The 18,084-nt window shown below is 47.8% G+C and overlaps 1 protein-coding gene across 2 annotated transcripts; it reads left to right on the top strand.

The window, feature by feature from the left end:
* The first annotated feature begins 8,419 nt into the window (after window positions 1–8,419).
* On the top strand, window positions 8,420–17,317 carry TMX1 (thioredoxin related transmembrane protein 1). 2 transcript variants are annotated; one of them, XM_086613579.1, is made up of 8 exons: window positions 8,420–8,562; window positions 8,690–8,805; window positions 10,353–10,398; window positions 10,877–11,005; window positions 12,163–12,208; window positions 12,291–12,392; window positions 15,198–15,267; window positions 15,952–17,317. In XM_086613579.1, exons 1-8 carry the CDS (start codon window positions 8,420–8,422, stop codon window positions 16,119–16,121), a joined length of 822 nt encoding a protein of 273 aa, XP_086469705.1. In that variant the 3' UTR covers window positions 16,122–17,317. The 2 variants fall into 2 exon arrangements, with proteins under 2 accessions (XP_086469705.1, XP_086469704.1); XM_086613578.1 differs by having other exon boundaries at window positions 15,943–17,317.
* Window positions 17,318–18,084: the final 767 nt, after the last annotated feature.

Here is an 18,084-nt window from a genome sequence, read left to right as displayed (position 1 = left end):
TTGTTCCGCATATCCAATCTAAACCTCCCCTGGCACAACTTGAGGCCATTTCCTCTTGTCCTATAACTTGTCCCTTGAGAGAAGAGACCAAACCCCACCTTGCTACAACCTCCTTTCAGGTAGTTGTAGAGAGCGAGAAGGTCTCCCCTCAGCCTCCTTCTCTCCAGGCTGAACAACCCCAGTTCCCTCAGCTGCTCTCATAAGACTTGTGCTCCAGACCCTTCACCAGCTTCGTTGTCCTTCTTTGGACACGCTCCAGCACCTCAAGGTCTTTCTTGTAGTGAGGGGCTCAAAACTGAACACACTATTCGAGGTGCAGCCTCACCAGTACAGGGGGACAATCACTGCCCTGGTCCTGCTGGCCACACCATTGCTGATACAAGCCAGGATGCTCTTGGCCTTCTTGGCCACCTGGGCACACTGCTGGCTCATATTCAGCTGGCTGTCGACCAACACCTCCAGGTCCTTTTCCACCAGGAAGCATTCCAGCCACTGGAATGGAATTCCTGTTGAACCTCATAAAATTGGCCTCGGCCCATCGATCCAGCCTGTCCAGATCCTGTTCCTCCTTTACACAGTCAGGCAGAAGTCTGGAAGGAAATGAGGATTTTGCTTTCTTTCTTATTATTTCTTAGAGGTGTGCTCACAACAAAACTCTTCTCTGAGAGGCGCTGTACTAATACAGGACAAAACCTTGTCCCAGAATCCCCAGAAAGCCCATGAACATAGGTGATGGGAGCACGAAGACGAGGGCAAACAGAGCGAAGGGCAATGCTGTTAGTATGGTGGCAGCTGAGTACAGAGATGGCCTCTTGACATCTTGGATGTGAAGGGGAGAAAGACAAATGGAAACTGCTGAAGTGGGAAATGGGTGTCTGGCATAATGCTAATTATTTTCAAGATGTGACAGACTGTGCTGTGAGGGGAGAGCCAGAGGACAGCAAGATGCTAGGGAGAGAGCTGACGGCAGGTGAGAGAGAAATCAAGAGATGGGTTGGGGTCAGATTGTTGAAGAAAGGGGAGGGTTTGGAAAGAGAGGAGAGCAGAGGAACAGCTACTGGCACTTGGTCAGTTTATCAGCTGCTCTTCCTTAAAGCATCAAACATGAAACTACAAGCGACACAGGTTTGAGGAGTCCTGGGTGTCAGAAGCAGAGGGGTTCATGCAGGAGAAGCAGAGAGCAACTCAGCTTACCTGCCAGTGCACCCTGGTCTGCTGGAGCTCACTGGGCTCCATTAACAGGACAGGAGCTTTGACACTTGTCCCCATGGGTATGTCCCAATTCTAAACCAAATTCCTCCTGGAAGCCACCAGAGATGTCTCCAGACCAAAGGGACAAAGCAGAAGAGGAAGATGAAGTTAACCAGGTCTGCGGAAGAGGAGGGGTGAATCCTCAAGAGAGCAGAGTCTTTTTGATACAGCTTTTGATATCGAAAAAGAGATAAAAACTATTTCAGAATAGTGCATGAAAGAGTCAAAGCAAATGAATAAACATATGAGACAATATTAATTGTCTGAAACACAATCTGTTTGACTTTTGGTTTATAAAGATCTCTCCACTTCAGTTCCCATGGTAACTATTGCGTAAAACCACACTTTTCCTAATCATCTCCACAGAGTTTAAAGCAATTCTGTAATCCAATCAAATGTACAGAAGAGAATTTGTTCTCACTTTGGGAAAACTGCTACCTAAGGAGGAAACGGGGTGAGGGAGTGATCTGGGAGAGGCCAGATTTACAATTATGACCCTAGAGAGACACTTAATTACCGAATAATTAGCAGTTACTGGAGTTTCTTAGCACGTAGAGGAAAGGCTGACGGATAGAGGTTGTGAGAAGGGCTGTTGTAACTCTGAGGTCTTCCAAGCAGTTTTCCAAAGGGAGAAGCAGCAAACCTTGCTGCGCATAGCATTTTCACCAGCTGATGCCAACTGCAGTCAGGCACCGACCGCACAACAGCAGAAGCCGAGACTGCGAAACTCTCTGCTCGCACTGAAGCTCTCTCAAGAACCCCAACCCCTAACACAGGGTCTTCTGCCCCTCTGCTGGGGCAGCTCAGGTACTGGGGAGCAGAAGGACTGGGCTGTCGGATGGGAACGTGCTTTCCAATGGGTTTTCTCCAAGCACAGTTCCCTGTGGAGAGGGGATGTCTGCTAATCCTCCCCAACCGCGCGCAGAGTGAAAACCATGTCCACAAGCATGAAGCCCAGTCTGGCTTCTGGGAAGTCTGTGGCACCCTCTGTGGGCTTCGGTTTAGGCAGGTAGGGTTGAATTATTTCACCTGATACGGACTTTTTTTTTTGTAGGAGGAAGCATTGACGCATGGATTGTCTTGCTGGAATGAAATCCAGAGCTGCAGAAAAGTAACAAGCTCTTGACTTTAAATCTTCCAACGCTGAAGCCCAGAAAACTGTTGTGAGTGGAACTCTAAATGCCAACTTTCCCAAAAGGACAAAGCCAGAAGACAGCCAAATAAACTAGGCAGGATCAGTTTTTCTTCCTACAGCAGTACAAAATGCAGCTTTAGACCTGCCTGGGACTTTCGGGGTCAGCCTGATTTCACCTTGGGCTTTGGGACAATGACTTCACGTCTCCTGCCTCATGCGATGACGCGCAGGAAAGCTCTCTGCATAATCTCTTGGCATTTCATAAATGCAGGCTCTGTAAATGAGGTCAGGGCTCTGATGCTGTACCTCGTCCAGGGACTGCAGAGCTCGGGTCGTGTTTTGAAATAATTACCTGGGCAGCACTCTGCTGTCTTCAGGTGGTTCTTCATAAGGTCAGCCCCAGGCGGGCAGCCTCGGTGCTCCTACTGCTCATTCGTCTGGCTTAGCGTTCAGCTCCTCATCAGGACATGTAAGGGTACTTAAAAAAGAAAATAAAAAAGAGGAAAAAATAGGAAGAAATGCAGCTGGTTCAATTTGTTCACATTTCAAATACAGACGAATTAGCATTCTGAAAAAAAAAAAAGGGAAAGAGTGCGTGAATTTGTGAGGAATTTTTTAAAATGTTTTTGACCACTTACAGAACTGGTTGAACTCGGAAAACCTGTTAATCTCTGTGGCTTTAACTTTGGGGAAAATGTTGAGAAATTCAAGAATTTTGGTCTTTTTTTCTTTCGTTTTCAGCTCAAAAGAAAACCCAAAGGAAGCAGTCTTTCTCCTCCCACTCCTACCTATGGGATCTGATTTTGTGAGGCACAGATGTCATCAAGAAAAGAATGATTTCTTGATTACACAGGCATTTTTCACTTTATCGTCCTCCATCCTGTATCAAAACGAAACAGCTCTGCAGGCAGGAGAATGTGTCAACCTTTTTTCCCGGGCTCAGCACCTCACAGCTGAGCGACCCCTTGTCTGACAAGCGACAACTGAAGCTTTCTCTGAGGTTAAGGGCTGCATCCAGAGCAGCGTGGGCAGCAGGTCAAGGGAGGGGATTCTGCCCCTCTGCTCTGCTCTCCTGAGACCCCACCTGGAATACTGCGTTCAGCTCTGGGGTCCCCAACATAAGGAGGACATGGAGCTGTTGGAGCAAGTCCAGAGGAGGCCACGAAGATGATCCGAGGGCTGGAGCACCTCTGCTATGGAGACCGGCTGAGAGAGTTGGGGCTGTTCAGCCTGGAGAAGAGAAGGCTCCGGGGTGATCTTATCACAGCCTTCCAGTACTTAAAGGGGGCTACAGGAGAGCTGGAGAGGGACTTTTTACAAGGGCATGTGGTGACAGGACAAGGGGCAATGGATTTAAACTGAAAGAGGGGAGATTTAGAATGGATATAAGGGAGAAATTTTTTACTCCGAGGGTGATGAGGCACTGGACCAGGTTGCCCAGAGAAGTTGTAGATGCCCCAATCCCTGGAAGTGTTCAAGGCCAGCCTGGATGGGTCTTTGGGCAACCTGGTGTAGTGGAGGGTGTCCCTGCCCGTGGCAGGGGGGTTGGAACTGGATGATCTTTGAGGTCCCTTCCAACCCAAACCATTCTATGATTCTATGATTCTATGATTCTATGACAGGGTGTCTCTAGCAGGAGAGAGAACCAAAGAGGATTTTCTTCAGAACCTTCATGCTCTTCCCCATTTAGATGCAGCCTCAACTCTGCCACAGTGTGGCAGCGCTGAAAAAGAACATGAAAAAAAATCACTGATGAGTGAACAAAATCCCTCCCCAGCGCAGAGCTCGCCTCACAGGCAGGAAAGCCCCCGCTCCGCTCTGTGGGATCCATTTTACAAACAGGAGTTTTTACAAACAACCTTCTGAGCGCCACCACCAGAACTTTGTCCCACCAGAGGAGCCGGTGTTTTGCATTACCACCTGGGGCCTCCTTGGAGGATGTGGACGGTTATTGGGGTTTGCCAAAAGGAAAGCTGTGGGCAGTCACACAGCAGTTCTTGGGGCTCGGGAGAGTTGTGACCAATGATCCTACTTTCCGCTTGGAGCAGTGGTGCAATCGGAGGCCGACGTTGGTTGCAAAGACGGGATAGCTGTTCTCAAAACTCCTCCTTCCTGCAAACACCGCCACTGATTTTTAACACCAGCACAGCACCTCCGGCAGGCAGGACCACGTGTTTTCCTCACTTTAGTACGTGAGGAGGTGTGGACAAACCCTGCACCAAGAGAGAACATTAAGGACCTATGGTAAAACATCTAAAACGTGTGTTGGCCCATAATTTAAATCCCACCACCTGCACAAGGAAAAAGCCTAGAAGCCCAAGGATCCCTCTTTAGATTCAGGACTAAGCAGAGAGGGGCAGTGCCAGGATGGTCTTGGAGACACCTCAGGTGGGTCAAGATCAGAGTCATGGGGCTCTGCAGCCTCGTGAACATCAAAGTGTCTGGCCTTGCTCCCGTGGAGGAGATTCATTCCTCTAAGGAGGCATGAGGGTAAGAAGGAGATAGAATCCTAGAATCCTAGAATGGTTTGGGTTGGAAGGGACCTCAAAGATCATCCAGTTTCAACAACCCTGCCATGGGCAGGGACACCCTCCACTACACCAGGTTGCTCAAAGCCTCATCCAGCCTGGCCTGGAACAGGGATTGGGGCATCTACAACTTCTCTGGGCAACCTGTTCCATTGCCTCACCACTCTCTGAGTAAAAAATTTCTTCCTTATATCCAATCTAAATCTCCCCTCCTTCAGTTTAAAGCCATCACCCCTTGTCCTACCACTACACGCCCTTGTAAAATTGGGCTGTGGTGACTGGGCTGTGAAGACTAATGGATTAAACCAGTGCAACTTTTTTTTTTTTTGTGAATCTCATGTCACAATAACAAAGCAGGCACAGAGGAAGGGAAAGGGGTAGCATTAGGAGATATCTTCCTTTTTTTAAGGTCACTCGGAGCCATCTCATGTTTATTTGGTCATTAAATCTCTTTATTCTACTGTGAACCTTGAAAGACGAGGCAGACACTTCTCCATTCAGCTTTGGAGCGGTGAGGTGAATAGGCTGGAGGAAGAATGCATAAAAGATACAGTCAAGGCCTTCTTGTTCTCAAATGCCTCAAAACTCTACAAAGAAACAAGACAATGTCAATGTCATAATAATGGAGATAAAAAGTAATTCACAACAGTTATTACCTTTAAAACAATTACTGGAACCAAGTGGAGGAGGAACAAAGTCATATTTTTCAGGGTCTTTCAAGCTGTTTCCATAGGGAGCTTAATGTGCCTTTGAAGCTACTCTCTATTTACAGGGAATGCCTACCAGCTCCTTTCTCCTGGAGCCTAGGGGCATTAAACAGCAAAATTGTTTTTCCTGTCTCACCGTTCCACATGTGCCCTTCCAAGTGGGCCTCAGTCCCAGAAGAGCACTCCTGTGGTGATGCCCAAAGTCTGTGATGCAATTACTTCTGCTGTTGCCAGTACACCACCACGTTTTTTCTCTTTTATTAACCTGCACATGGATTAAATCAAATCCATCCTCCATGCAGTCATGTGTTTGGATGCGCCAAAGAAATGAATATTTCATTATTCTCTTACTCAGCATGAATAAAAGGTGGGATCGTGCTTCTAGCCACTTTCCCCAGGATGTAGATCAAAACAAGTAGTCACCCAACCTCTGCTCCACATGGTAACGCAACGCATTTGTTTACGCCCTTGTTCTTCAACGCATCTTAAATCACCAGGATGCGTCCTGCTACCCTGAAGAACCGAAGACAGCTCTTCGCATCCCGTCTCATTCCTGATGCGGAACAGAGGCGTTGCTGGATTCTCAGTAACAAATTTCAAAAATTCAATTATGACTAAAATGGAACAGCAATGAGAGTGCTGCAAGCTGTGATTTATTACTGAACCCTGAATCAATGAACAACAAGCTTCATCGAGACCTTAGTAATGCTTTAGCTTTCTTCTACGGAAAGGAACATACACATTATACTACAGAAACGTTCCCAAAATTTAAAAAAAACCCGCTGATTTATTCTTTTTCCTCTGATGGCTGCTGCAGAACACTCCTCTCCAAGAGAGAGACCAAGGCCCTAACCTGTGGGACGTGAAATGATGGCAAAGGCCCCTTTGAAAGATACAGGGAAAGAAATGATCCAGGCAGAAAAGGAAAGGTGCCATCCTGACCAAGAGCCGGGAAGAACTTTGTGGCCAAGAAACTATGCGCCTCTGGAAAAAAACAGGTTCTTTCCCTTGAAAATCTTGAGCTGTTGACAGACTGCAGTGATGCGATGTGGGATTTGTCTGCTCGTTACCAGTGACCTTTTTCCTGACATTTGCTTGAGAACAAAGTACTCAAGTGCTAAGTTACTTTCTGCTGTAAGGAATTAAAGATGCGGGAGAGGGAAGCAGGGGTTGGAGTGAGGGAAATCTGTTCTGCCTGCGACCTCATACAGCAGCTTCCTCACCTCACTGCGGGCCACAATCTGCCCCGAGTGCCCAGAGCTCGCTCCCGTTCCCTGGGCAGGAAACAGGGCATAAGGAAACACCACAGCTGTGGCATTTGCTGCGGTGGGTTTGGTTCCTGCTGCCTGTTTGCGTGACGTCACACTGGATCTGGATCATCAACATGCACAGTGGGATCGAGTGCACCCTCAGCAAGTTTGCAGATGACACCAAGTTGTGTGGTGTGGTGGACACGCTGGAGGGAAGGGATGCCATCCAGAGGGACCTGGACAGGCTGGAGAGGTGTGCTTGTGAGAACCTCATGAAGTTCAACAACGCCAAGTGCAAGGTCCTGAGATGGGTCGGGGCAATCCCAAGCACAAGTCCAGACTGGGCAGTGAATGGATTGAGAGCAGCCCTGAGGAGAAGGACTTGGGGGTGCTGGTGGATGAGAAGCTCAACAGGAGCCGGCAATGTGCGCTGGCAGCCCAGAAAGCCAACCGTATCCTGGGCTGCATCCAAAGCAGTGTGGGCAGCAGGTCGAGGGAGGGGATTCTGCCCCTCTGCTCTGCTCTCCTGAGACCCCACCTGGAATACTGCGTTCAGCTCTGGAGTCCCCAACATCAGAAGGACACAGAGCTGCTCGAGCGGGTCCAGAGGAGGCCACGAAGATGATCCGCGGGCTGGAGCACCTCTGCTATGGAGACAGGCTGAGAGAGTTGGGGCTGTTCAGCCTGGAGAAGAGAAGGCTCCAGGGTGATCTTATAGCAGCCTTCCAGTACTTAAAGGGGACCTATGGGAAAGCTGGAGAGGGACTTGTAATTTACAAGGGCATGTGGTGACAGGACAAGGGAGAATGGATTTAAACTGAAAGAGGGAGATTAAGATTGGATATAAGGAAGTAATTATTCCCTCAGAGGGTGGTGAGGCACTGGCACAGGTTGCCCAGAGAAGTTGTGGCTGCCCCATCCCTGGAAGTGTTCAAGGCCAGGCTGGATGAGGCTTTGGGCAACCTGGTGTAGTGGAAGGTGTCCCTGCCCATGGCAAGGGGCTTGGAACTGGATGATCTTTGAGGTCCCTTCCAACCCAAACCATTCTGTGATTCCATGATTCTATCAGTGGTGGAAGAAGCACACACCAGACATGGCGGGCACAGGCCCTCCTGCTGCCCGTCTGAGGGGCTGGGGTCCCTGCGCATATGCCACCCCCGCACCGCAGCCGGGGAAAGCGGCGGCTCTGCCCTGTGTCCGTGTGCCGGAACGGGCCGTGCCGCACAACGCACCCAGCTCTGCCGCCCGAGGCGCGGCCCCGCCGCCCCACACGGCCGGTGAGGAGCACGGCGAGAGGGCGGGGCCGCGTGAGGCAGCGGCGGAGGAACCGGCGCTCCTCATTGGCCGAGCCCAGCGTCCGGCCCCCACAGCGCGACGCTCTATAGGCTGCCGCGCACCACGAGCCCGCCCCCTGCTCGGCCCTGCCCCGCCCAAATCAGGCGATCACTTTTGCGCATGCGCAATACGCCCGGAGGCGTGACGCTGACCCCTCCCCTTGCCGCTCGCCGTCGCGGGAAGGCGGAAGTGTCCGTGGCGCGGCGGGGCAAGATGGCGGCCGCCGGGGGGCTGCGGGCGCTGCTGTGCCTGGCGCTGGCGGCCGGCGCGGCCGCGCTGGGGAAGCCGAGCCCCGTGAAGGTGCTGTCGGACGGCATGTGGCGGGAGCTGCTGCAGGGCGAGTGGATGGTGGAGTTGTGAGTCGGGAGGGGGTCGCTCGGGCCGCCGGGGCCCGGCGCGGGAGGGGGAGGTGTCGCGGCGGCCCGCGCTGAGGCCGGGGGCGCCGAGCGGTGCGCGTTAGTGACGGAGGTGTGTTGTCCCCAGCTATGCCCCGTGGTGCCCCGCCTGCCAGAGCTTGCAACCCGAGTGGGAGAAGTTTGCCGAGTGGGGCGAGGACCTGGAAGTGAACATCGCCAAAGTGGATGTCACGGAGCAGCCGGGTGAGAGTCTGGCGGGGGCGGCTGGGCGCCCCTGTCGCCCTCCCCTGTCCTTTGGGCTTCTAGGCTCGCGGGGAAGGGGTTCGGTGCAGGCGTGTGTATTCGGCGAAGAGGATCCGAGGGCTGGAGCACCTCTGCTGTGGCGACAGGCTGAGAGAGTTGGGGCTGTTCAGCTTGGAGAGGAGAAGGCTCCGGGGAGACCTTCCAGCAGCCTTCCAGTACCTAAAGGGGCTACAGGAAAGCTGGAGAGGGGCTTTGGGCAAGGGCGTGTACTGACAGGACAAGGGGCAATGGCTTTAAAGTGAAAGAGGGGAGATTTAGATTGGATATAAGGAAGAAATTCTTCCCTCTGAGGGTGGTGAGGCACTGGAACAGGTTGCCCAGAGAAGTTGTGGCTGCCCCATCCCTGGAAATGTTCAAGGTCAGGTTGGATGAGGCTTTGAGCAACCTGGTCTAGGAGAAGGTGTCCCTGCTCACAGCAGGGGTTTGGACCAGATGACCTTTAATGGTCCCTTCCAACCCAAACCATTCTATGATTCTACTCTATGCACAGGGATGGCAGAATTTGTCTAACAGCCAGATCAGGCAGCAATGGACCTGGAGGACTGGATTTCAAACAGAAAGGCATCAAAAGATTCTGGGATGTTATTTTAACATCCTACAAGGGAAGATTTTACAGTGTAAATATGGCAGCTCTGCACCAGAGAAGCTGTGGCTACCCCATCCCTGGAAGTGTTCAAGGCCAGGTTGGATGAGGCTTTGGGCAACCTGGTGTGGTGGACGGTGTCCCTGCCCATGGCAGGGGGCTTGGAACTGGATGCTCTTTGAGGTCCTTTCCAACCCAAACTGTTCTGTGATTCTAGAGGATAAACAGAATCATTAGGGATAATAAAGATCTTTTGCTGATCTCTTCTGAAGGCATTGCTGTAGACTGAGCAGTCTGGTCTTTCTTAATAGATAAAGGAAACGAGAAGGTTTCTCTAGCAAGTGACGTGGAGGATTTCAAGGAGATTTTTGACCGTACTTTTAAAGCGTGATCCCGTGCAAAAACATGGTGGAACTCATGGTTGTACCTCCCTTTGCTGGCAAAAGGCAGTGCAAGCAGTCTGCTGTCCCCCAGCTGAAGCTCGCTTCTCTGAAGTGGCCTTCTGGCTGCGTGAGATTTGTAGAAGTGACCTCCTCCATCCTGATACCGTTCTCCAAAGTCACATAAGGACTTTGGAAACTTGCCTCGCTTGGATTTTTTTCTGCAGGCACTGGAGGCTGTAGGTCATGTGGGAAAAGGAGAGCATCTCTGAAGAGCTACAGCCAAAAGAGTCAAGTAGAGCAGTTATCCTCAGATGTCTCTTTTTCCCATGGAAAAATATCACTCTTTGTCCAGGAACTCTTCTTCTAGACTGTGTGCAGTGCTTGGATGTGCCTGAGTTTGTGTTTAATTGCAATTAAAGATGGGTACCTGGGAGCAGCTGCTTTTGTTTCAGTGTTTAATAACATCTCATGCTTTGTGTAAGAGGCAAGAAATTATTCTGAAAATGACTGTTTTCTTACAGGATTGAGTGGACGGTTTGTCATAACAGCTCTTCCTACCATCTATCAGTAAGTATATTGTGCTGCGGGAGTTTTTGGAGGAGAGAGGACCCCTCCTGCCCCCTGTCCTTTTTCCTGAGTTCCTTTACACAGAGACAACCACTGTATTACCTGCTGTGACCTTACAGTACTGCCAGTTGTGTTTTTTTTTTCTTTTCCCTCAGGCCTTATTTATTCTGTCGTTTTATGGGTGTTTCTGTTTTGCAATCTTTTCTCTGTAGGTTGATCTTAATGCAGCTGTGTGGCACGTGTGTTTGGAAGATCATTATCTTTTTTATGAAATGGCAATCTAAAGCTAGCCAAGATACATGTGGAGTCAAGATTCTAGCAGTAAAGATTTTTTGGAAAATATTTTAGAGCCAATATAACCTAAAGCAAAGTAAAACTAAAAAAATAAAAAATAGGCAAGCTGATGAGAGGGAAGATGTTGAGTGGAAGCAAGTGCTGCACGCTTGGACTGTCTGAAATAAAGGACTTTGTTTTACAGCTGTAAAGATGGAGAGTTCAGGAGATACCAGGGTGCAAGAACTAAAACTGATTTCATAAATTTCATCAGTGACCAGGAATGGAAATCTATTGAACCAGTTTCATCATGGTTTGGTCCTTCCTCTTTCCTGTAAGTTATGGTATGATTTTTATAATGATTTGTTGTCAAACGGGCACGCTGGGACACATCCTTGGGTGTGCCACACCTGGTGCTTCCTCCTTGTTCCCAGCTCATGCAGCAGCTCTGTGCTAGTAAGAAGTGTGTGAACATGGTGGATGGGTGGTCGTGCCTCCACCATCAGCTGCAGGAGGATCGTGTGCATGAACGTAGCAGAGATGTCCTGAGCAAGGTTTACTTTAAGCCTTCAAACAGTTGTAGGTGGATGTGGTGTTTTACTGAGCTCTTGTAGGTAACCTGATGACACTTGAATTTCTTCTTTGGATTATACAGCAGAAAGATGTTTTGCCCAGCTAAATTCTAGGAAATTAGCAATAAAAACTGGAAAATAATGTAGCAACATAGTACGATATGAGCAGGCCGTTTAAGAAGACATATCTCCAGCAAAGTTCAAAGCAGAGTGGAAGGGCAAAGGTTCCTTTGCTGAAGGAAAAGTGAAGTGGGGAGGCTCTGTAGTCTGAGAAGAAACACACTCTTTGGAATTCTTCCTAGTTTTGTGGCTTTGAGATGCTTTTATGGTTGTTGCTGCATGTGCTATGTGGTGGTTTCACAGCAGTTGAGTAACAGAGTGATAAAACATGTTGGGGACACCGTTGGTTGAGGCACATGAACCCACCTGTTCATGGTTTTTCCTCTGGAAAGATCTGAAGATCTCTCAGTTCTTATATAACTTGATTTTTTTTTTTAATAGATTATTTTTTTGTTTTAATAAAATCTCCAGGTGCTCAATTTTTAATATCTCAAATACAGTTCCAGCTGGCTTCTCGTAGTCTGTTGGTCCAAATACAACTTAGAACATAAACAAAAGTAACTGAAAATTCTTATGCCAGCAGATCCAAGTCAAGGAAGTTTGTGACTTCGTAGTTGTCCGCATGTGGAATGTTATACAAGCTGGTGTTGGTACTGAAGGAAGCTTCATGGGAAACAAGTGTTTACTGAAGTAAAAGCCAAAACAGAAGATAGAAATCAAAGTAGTTAGGAGGGAAACCAGACATGAGCAGATAGATGTTCAGCGTGGGGCTAAATAATGACCAGTCAGGCAAATCAGAAGATACAGGTATGTGACTGGCTTGAAGTTGTTTCAGTTACTTTTTTCTGCTTTGTTTCAGGATGAGCAGTATGTCAGCTTTGTTTCAGTTATCGATGTGGATCAGGGTATGTGCTTAGATCTTTCTTTTATCTCAAAATATACGATATTCAGCTGTTCCTGAAATAATTCTCTTGTCTTTTATTCCAGCACTGCCATGGTTATTTAACAGAAAATGTTGGAATTCCGGTGTGGGGCTCATATGCTGTTTTTGCATTGGTGACTCTGTTCTCGGGACTGATACTGGGACTTGTAAGTGAAGCACTTGAAGCAGATTGGCTTTTGACTAGTATAAGTTACCCTAATGCCTTCTTTACCTCAGCCTTTAGTAGTAAGACCAATTGTTCTTGGGGAACCCAGCTTGCTGAGCTGAAAGACAGGGATGGGGAGCAGCATGGAACCCCTATAATCCAAGGAGAAATGGTTAGCAACCTGCTACACCACTTAGACACGCACAAGTCTGTAGGGCTAGATGGGATCCCCCCAAGGGTGCTGAGGAAGCTGGTGGAAGTGCTCGCCAAGCCACTTTCCATCATTTATCAGCAGCCCTAGCTCACTGGGGAGGTCCCAGTTGACTGGAGGTTAGCAATTGTGATGCCCATCTACAAGAAGGGCTGGAAGGAGGATCCAGGGAACTACAGACCTGTCAGTGTGACCTCGGTCCCAGGGGAGGTTATGGAGCAGATCGTCCTGAGTGCCATCACAGGGCACGTACAGAACGACCAGGTGATCAGCCCCAGTCAGCGTGGGTTTATGAAAGGCAGGTCCTGCTTGACTAACCTGATCTCCTTCTGTGACAAGGTGACCCACTTAGCGGGTGAGGGAAAGGCTGTGCATGTTGTCTACCTAGACTTTAGTAAAGCCTTTGACACCATTTCCCACAGCATTCTCCTGGAGAAACTGGCTGCTCATGGCTCGGATGGGTGTACGCTTCACGGGGTAAAAACTGGCTGACTGGCCGGGCCCAAAGAGTGGTGGTGACTGGAAGTAAATCCAGTTGGCAGCTGGGCACAAGTGGTGTTCCGCAGGGCGCTCAGTATTGGGACCAGTTTTGTTTAATATCTTTATCCATGATCTGAACAAGGGGATCGGATACACCCTCATTGAGTTCGCAGCTGACACCAAGTTGGGCTGGAGTGTTGATCTGCTTGAGGGTGGGAAGGCTCTGCAGAGGGATCTGGACAGGCTGGATCGATGGGCTGAGGCCAATTGTATGAGGTTCAGCAGGGCTCAGTGCCAGGTCCTGCAGTTGGGTCACCACAGCCCCATGAAATGCTACGGGCTTGGGGAAGAGTGGCTGGCATGCTGTCTGGTGGAAAAGGACCTGGGGGTGTTGGTCAACAGTCGTCTGAATATGAGCCAGCAGTGTGTCCAGGTGGCCAAGAAGGCCAAGAGCATCCTGGCTTGTATCAGCAATAGTGTGGCCAGCAGGACTAGGGCAATGATTGTCCCCCTGTACTGGTGAGGCCGCACCTCGAATAGTGTGTTCAGTTTTGAGTTTCTCACTACAAGAGAGACCTTGAGGTGCTGGAGCGTGTCCAAAGAAGGACAACGAAGCTGGTGAAGGGTCTGGAGCTGGTGAAGACTTCTGGTGAAGTCTTATGAGAGCAGCTGAGGGAACTGGGGTTGTTCAGCCTGGAGAGAAGGAGGCTGAGGAGAGACCTTCTCGCTCTCTACAACTACCTGAAAGGAGGTTGTAGCGAGGTGGGGTTTGGTCTCTCCTCCCAAGGGACAAGTGATAGGTGTCACGTTTTGAGGTCAAAAGACCAGTCTATCAGCTCCCAAGTCAGGTGAGACCCTTGGGCCCGACTCCCCCTGCCCTCTCTTGGCAGCTCAGTAGGTCGGAGGGTGATTCGCCCACTTAAGGGATCATCACTAGTAGTACTATGGGCCAGCTCCTTATAATAATTCAAAAGTTTCCGGAAACATGCATATATATTTTATTTGTGACAGAATACAGGTTCGAGGATAGCCGGTGATAGTGACTGACTACAAAAACAACTTTAATTGAAATACTGCAGTGATAATATAAAACGATTACTGATCAGTGATAATACTAAATAGCTAGCAAGATGTTAGTAAGTAATTAAGTAAGTGCACATAACACAGAGTTCTTACCCAATAGGCGTCCCTATGGGGGGGAGAAGAGAGGTTCAGCCCGTCGACTGATCCCAGACGTTCCGATGGGGGGGGCTTCTCCCTAACATCCCCTTTGTTTGCCGCTATTTTATACTTTTTTCATATCTTTTAGGTGGAGCTCGAGTGACTCTAGTCATACATAACTTTTATTAGGATTGGTGAAAATTTCTCTCGTGAGGGGTGTTCACAAATTAGGATTGGTGTAAATTGCTCGTTTGAGGGGTGGTCGCAGCTCGGAGGCGGGTGGAGGTGTGACTTAGTCACTGCTGAGACAGCGGTTGTGATTCACTTCCCTCGATGGCATTTTTATGGTTATCTTTACCAGGCGCCTCATCCCTGATAACAGGGATGAGCCGTGATACCTCCGTACCACTCTACTCCCCATTTCAAGGGTATTGCGTGGGCCTTGTTCGTTGTTTCTTGTCCCCGATAACAGGGCTGAGCCATGATACCTTCGTATCACTCTCCTCCCCATCTCAAGGATATTGAGGCCTTGTTCGTTCCTGGGAGCAGCAGCTGTGTTTCATGTCAGAGCTGCTCTAATATTAGCTGAATTCTGGGGAACAATATTCTCCCATTCCCCTCCAATTTCAGTCATTTTCCCACAATAGGACAAGAGGAAACGGCCTCAAGCTGTGCCAGGGGAGGTTTAGATTGGATATGAGGAACAATTTCTTCACCAAAGGGGTTGTCCAGCACTGGCACAGGCTGCCCATGGGAGTGGTTGAGTCACCATCCCTGGAGGTATTTAAAAGACGTGTAGATGTGGTGCGTAGGGACATGGTTTAGGGGTGGACTTGGCAGTGCTTGGTTAACAGTTGGACCTGATGATCTTCAAGGTCTTTTCCACATAAATGTTTCTTTGATTCTAACGTGCTGGATGTTTGGAGGTTTAAACTTGTCTTTCTTCGGTTTCAGATAATGGTGTTCTTAGCGGACTGTATCTGTCCATCCAAGAGGCACAGACCACCACAGTACCCTCACTCAAGTAAGCCCACAGTGTGCTTGTAATTCAGTGAAGCTCTTTGGTAAATCTTATTTAACACCTATCGATGTGTAACTTACGTCTGCAGGACACCAGGTTTAGTGTAGACCTTAGGGTTTATAGTGGGTTTGTATTTAGCTAAATCTAAACTACGTTTAAAAATTTTTTTAGGAGATAGAAAAATGTTTTTACAGTGTTTTCATACCTGCAAGATGCGAAACTCCCTAAGTGCAGGGAGATAAGAGTAGAAGTTCAGAGTGGAGCTCTCAGTGTTGCTTAGTTAGGGGTTTGCCTAAGATTTAGGGGCAAAGGGAGGATTAAAAGTAAATTTGCATTTCTGTGACTAGTAAGTGATTCAGTGTGGGGTTAGTCTCTGGAATTTTCACAGTTGTGGAAGAACATTTGAATGCTGCTTTATGGTTTATAGGAACCTGACTCATTTTTTGAAAGCTGGAGGAAGTTTTAGGTCTAGGTAGTCTTGTAACCTGTTAATAGTTGACCTCTGGGTAACTTCGTGCTGGCAACAATTCTGCCTAAGATAGCAGCTTCAGTGACTGGCACTGGAAAGTGCTCTCTGAATTAAATTCACTAAAATTCTGTGCCAGCCTGTGATACTAAAGTGTATTTCACGTGGTAATGGTGTTTATTCGTGTATGCACGTTTTCTTTTCTCCTTCAGGAAAGCTAGCTCCAGAGTCAGCTCAGCTGCTGAAAAAGCTGGACGAAGAGCAAGAAGCAGATGAGGAAGATGTCTCAGATGATGAAACGGAGGGTAAAGAGGTGTCCAACAGAAACTTGTCACCCAATGCTGTAAGGCAGCGCCCAGTGAACCCTGCTGCTACAACGGATAAATCTTAGGGTGTTTTGCAAGCAGGATTAGTGTTGCCAACTCAAAAGGAGCTAAATGTCAGATCCTTCAGTCTGAAGAGAAGAATGACTCCTGTCATGGTAATATTGATGCATTTCCCGAATTCAGACAAAAAATCAAGTGTTTTTGGTATCAGGTATTCAAAACTAAAACATGCTGTTGCAGATGGCTGAAACTTCTCCTGTCTGTGTGCAGAGAAGTGCCAAGGAATAATTTATGTGGCTTCTTGAATGACTTGTTCTATAGGGATTTTTTTTAACAGAGTGTAAACCAGTGTACTTGTTGCGTTAGGGAACATTAGCAAGGAAAACGCACTAACCTGTTTTGTTTGCTGTTAAAGCATTCAAAAAAGTTTCTTGGTATGAATCTGTCTAGTTGTGCTCAGAAGAAATGCTGAGGGGAAACATTTCTTCAGTTATGGGACACGTTCCAGGCTTTTTATGTGACAAAAACTGCTTTCTGCTATGACAATGAGTGCTACAACCCCCCAATCTTCCTTCTTCCAAAGAGATGAAAGTTGCTGTCCTCGTTTAGAGAAACAAGAGTTGCCTTCTGAACAAAAGCTGGAGAGCTGGTCTTTGCCATCCTGTCAGAGAGAAGCTACCACGAGCACTCTGTGGAGTGTGGATTCTCTGGCTGACCCCAAACCTGCGATTTGCATCAGTTTATTTTAGAAAAGGCTGTAGGAAACTATGTGAGCTTGTTGGCGAAGTAATTCTCTAGAAAAAATTACAAGTAGCACCGTGAAGTCGTGTTTATCTCAGTGACTTTGATTCAGATGGGAATAGTTTACACGCAGCGTCCTCTGCTGAGAGCAAATCCTATCCGTTCATCCTGCTAGATGCTAGTAGGACTCTGCTTATTTTTAATACATCATCAGTGATTTCTGATTAATAAAATTTTACTGCGAATCCAGTCAGGCTGTACCTGGTCTGAAATTGAAATAACTGCTTCTTAATTTTTTTTTTTTCACGGAAAGTCATCTTTTTCTGTTTTCACAAAACCATCCTGAAACAATACACCCTAATTATTTCCTTTTTAAAAAAAAAATAATTGTAGTCTCCTGTTTTTTGTGTGGTGTTTGTTTTCACTCTGTATAGAAGTAAAAAGAATGCAGATGCGCATTGGGCCAGTGTTATCTTCATAGAATGGGTTGGGTTGGAAGGAACCTCAAAGATCATCTAGTTCCAACCCCCCTGCCATGGCCAGGGACACCTTCCACTACTCCAGGTTGCCCAAAGCCTCATGCAACCTGGCCTTGAACAATTCCAGGGATGGGGCAGCCACAATTCTCTGGGCAATCTTGTATTGCTGGTAAAGAATTTTCCATATTTTTTCCTTTAATTTCCAAAGTATTTGCAAGGGAAGGGTTAGCCTAATGCTGAGCACACATAGGTTTTTTGACAAGCCTGTTCTTGCTGGAGTTTTTTGCTTTTTTGCTGTTGTTGTTTGGTTTTATTTGTTTGTTGTTTTTTTTTTTTTTTAAATTGCTGTTCTGAGTGGGTTTGCAGGACTGGCAGGTGATAACTCTTTGTCAATAGTAAACTTGGTCATGAGTGATTAAGACCATAAACCTATTGATATTTTCACGTGATACAATATCACATATTGATCATTTTTCATTTTCTTGATGTTTTCACTACAGCCTGGCTCTCTAAAGCCAGGCTGTCCTAGTGAATCAGTTAAGAAGACAGAGCATCAGACAAGGAGCTCTTAATGAACTCTCTGGGATATGAAAGAAATACTGGGAAAAACAATATTCAGAGCTCTTGCAGGTGAATCAGCGTGTGAAACTGTTAATACGACTCCCCATTTTTTGTCAGTCTTGAGTGCTTCTTTGTAAGTTGCATTTTAAGTATATCTGATAGGTCATAATTCATCCTCCATGTTATGGATGGAAAAAAGGGATTCAGCTCTGAATCCCTGAGTGAATCTTCCAACAAGTTCTTAGTG

This window comes from Tauraco erythrolophus, chromosome 6 (genome assembly GCF_009769465.1).
Source record: "Tauraco erythrolophus isolate bTauEry1 chromosome 6, bTauEry1.pri, whole genome shotgun sequence".
Taxonomy (NCBI): Eukaryota; Metazoa; Chordata; class Aves; order Musophagiformes; family Musophagidae; genus Tauraco; species Tauraco erythrolophus.
This window is presented reverse-complemented; position numbering and strand designations above follow the sequence as displayed.

What these genes read in the sequence shown, in the direction of transcription:
- TMX1 (XM_086613578.1), top strand. Translation starts at nt 8,420, where the DNA reads ATGGCGGCCGCCGGGGGGCTGCGGGCGCTGCTGTGCCTGGCGCTGGCG. An exon ending in GGCGAGTGGATGGTGGAGTT is followed by an intron (nt 8,563 to 8,689) that starts GTGAGTCGGGAG and finishes TGTTGTCCCCAG; the next exon opens with CTATGCCCCGTGGTGCCCCG. An exon ending in GCTCTTCCTACCATCTATCA is followed by an intron (nt 10,399 to 10,876) that starts GTAAGTATATTG and finishes TTTGTTTTACAG; the next exon opens with CTGTAAAGATGGAGAGTTCA.